Source organism: Solanum stenotomum, chromosome 2 (genome assembly GCF_019186545.1).
Source record: "Solanum stenotomum isolate F172 chromosome 2, ASM1918654v1, whole genome shotgun sequence".
NCBI lineage: Eukaryota > Viridiplantae > Streptophyta > Magnoliopsida > Solanales > Solanaceae > Solanum > Solanum stenotomum.
In genome coordinates, this window is record NC_064283.1 from 35,071,237 (window position 1) to 35,073,707 (window position 2,471).

The following is a 2,471-nucleotide window of genomic DNA, read 5'->3' on the forward strand; positions in this document are numbered from 1 at the left end:
CCCCATCCCGAGACACCACCCCAGCGACCCCGTCAATATTTTTGAATTTTTTTTTCCTAGGTTAGGTTCTGGGTTAGGTCTTGGGTCAGGTCTTGAGTCAGATCTCAAGGTTGGATTTTAGAACGGTCATCGGGGTCTTGTCCTAGTTTGGGTGTCGGGGTCGGGGTCTAGATCAATTATCGGGGTTGATTTTCGGATCAGAAATTATTTTCCTAAAGAGTATTTTTGGTCTCAAGCAAAAAATAAGTTTCTAAAAAAATATTTTTCATTCATCAACAAATCATTAATTAAAAATTTTTTTCTACTCACCAACCAAACATGAGAAAATAAGTTAGAAATCCACTTATTTTCCAAGAAAACATTTTTCATGGAAAACATTTTCCTTCCTACCAAACACACCCTTAAGCCAACCAAACATCTTCATACCAAACACTCTTAATTCGTTTTTTCCCCTTAGCACACTAAATTATTAATTTATTTTTTCGAAATTGAATTTTCAGTATCTTCCATAGAAACATAGTGAAACTATCTTTAAGATTGTTGTAAATTTTATGGAAAATATATTTTTCACAAACACTTGTATGGAATTCATCAAATTTTGAGGCGTGTTAGACACTATCCTTAAGAATATTTCACCTGGTATAAATGTATCCTTGGGATTCAACAAACACTTCTAGTATAAAAGTAGGAGCAATAAACTAATAGAGGTTATATAGATTATGTTAGCCAAATGGTTTATTTCAAAAGACTGTTTTAAAATTTATTTGTAAAGCCATAAAAGAAATGTAAAATAACCCAACACAACAGAATATTGAAAAGAAAATGAAGAAATTCGCATTGTTCTTTCCACTATCTCCCCATTCACAAGAACACATGAACAATATATAGCCAACTAATAGAAGTTGCTAACATCTTAATAATGAATGCTATAAAATACATTGAAGACAATTTATTTAGAAAGAAAAGAGATGTTGCAACAACTATATTGTTCACCAACTATAATATTGATTTTTACGATAATAACGAAGATATTAAGACTGATTTAATAGAATGATTATGAATACTTCTTTTTCTGAGATAATAGAATTATTTTTCCGAGATACTAGAATTATTTTTCCAACCTCTTTTAACTATCTTGACTATCCAAGTGAACTAGTTAGACAACTATATTGTATATTCATGTTCTACATACTTCAAAATTGATTTGGCTTACATTAAATTTGTTCTTGATTATACAGGTCTATGCTATAGAATTTGAAATAAGATTATCTCTACAATATAATGTATATTCATGCATGTACCAACTTAGTATTGTTTGAGAAAGATGAAAATTTGGATCTTCTATCTTTTTCTTGACTAAACTATTCTCCCTTTCTCCTCTTTCATTTCTTCAGTCCTTTTCTCAAGCATATCCTTGTAGCTACACTTGCCAAAATGATTGTCTTTATTACTCGTTCCGATTCCAAGTGGAGAACCATATATTGGAGATGAAACCGTGTCCTCAAATGGATCACACGTTGATGATGATGCCGGGCTTATTGCTTCTTCAATTTCTGATTTTTCATTTGACAACATGATTTGATCTTTTGAAGCATCTGAGTTAAGTGTAACGTCTTTTATTGTTGATTCTTGATTGACATCGATCCTTATCTCTTTCTCCCTAGCATTCTTGGATCCCCAACGAGTCAAACATGAAATCCAGAAATTCAACCAAGCTATAAGATGAACGAGTGCCCAATCAAGAAATGGCACCTGATGAATAATCATAGGCAACTTTTCCATCATATCATCAAATTTTTCTGGTAGATTTTCTACTACATAAGCTAGCTTATCAATCTTATCAAACAATCTAGACGATGGCGGAAACAACTTTTCTATCACAATTTCTGAACTAAGTATACATTTGTCTATAAAAGAGAGGATTGATAGCCATTGAAACTGCATTGTGTATAAAATTGGCATTATATTACTCATCCCTATCCATATTTTCTTTATTATTGATCCAATAGGTCCATTAAAATCCTTTGTTTTTCTGCAGGCAATGTGGATTATAGCAAAGATTGAAGCTACACAAGTGTATAACAGATGACGTCTTGGAATTTTTTTGCTTGCTAAATTTGATCCCTGAAACTTGAAATTGCATGGTTGAATTCAGATTAGAAGAATAAAATAACAAAGATTTTGGAAAAGAGACGACGTCTACCTTGGATGTAAATGTGGCTCTGCACTTGACCATTTTTTAAGCAATCACAAGTTTCCTAGTTTACATGTATAAAATTATGAATATTTAGAAAATAGTTGTAGAACAAAATGAAGATAGATCTTGAGGAATTGGTTGAATCTAGTTGTGAGTTGTAGGTTGGCATATGTTGTAGCAATTCTATGGTTAAGACTTCCTACATTTAGTTATAATAACCATCTCAATATTTCTCCCTAAATTGTTTTATTTTGTATAGTTTAATATGAAGCCT

At 31.7% G+C, this 2,471-nt stretch overlaps 1 protein-coding gene across 2 annotated transcripts; it reads right to left on the reverse strand.

The window, feature by feature from the left end:
* Positions 1-1,356: 1,356 nt before the first annotated feature.
* On the reverse strand, positions 1,357-2,249 carry LOC125856314 (uncharacterized). Of its 2 annotated transcripts, none has more exons than XM_049535825.1 (2): positions 2,204-2,249; positions 1,357-2,124 (listed from the first exon to the last, which is right to left on the reverse strand). In XM_049535825.1, exons 1-2 carry the CDS (start codon positions 2,234-2,236, stop codon positions 1,357-1,359), a joined length of 801 nt encoding a protein of 266 aa, XP_049391782.1. In that variant the 5' UTR covers positions 2,237-2,249. The 2 variants fall into 2 exon arrangements, with proteins under 2 accessions (XP_049391782.1, XP_049391781.1); XM_049535824.1 differs by having other exon boundaries at positions 1,357-2,130.
* Positions 2,250-2,471: the final 222 nt, after the last annotated feature.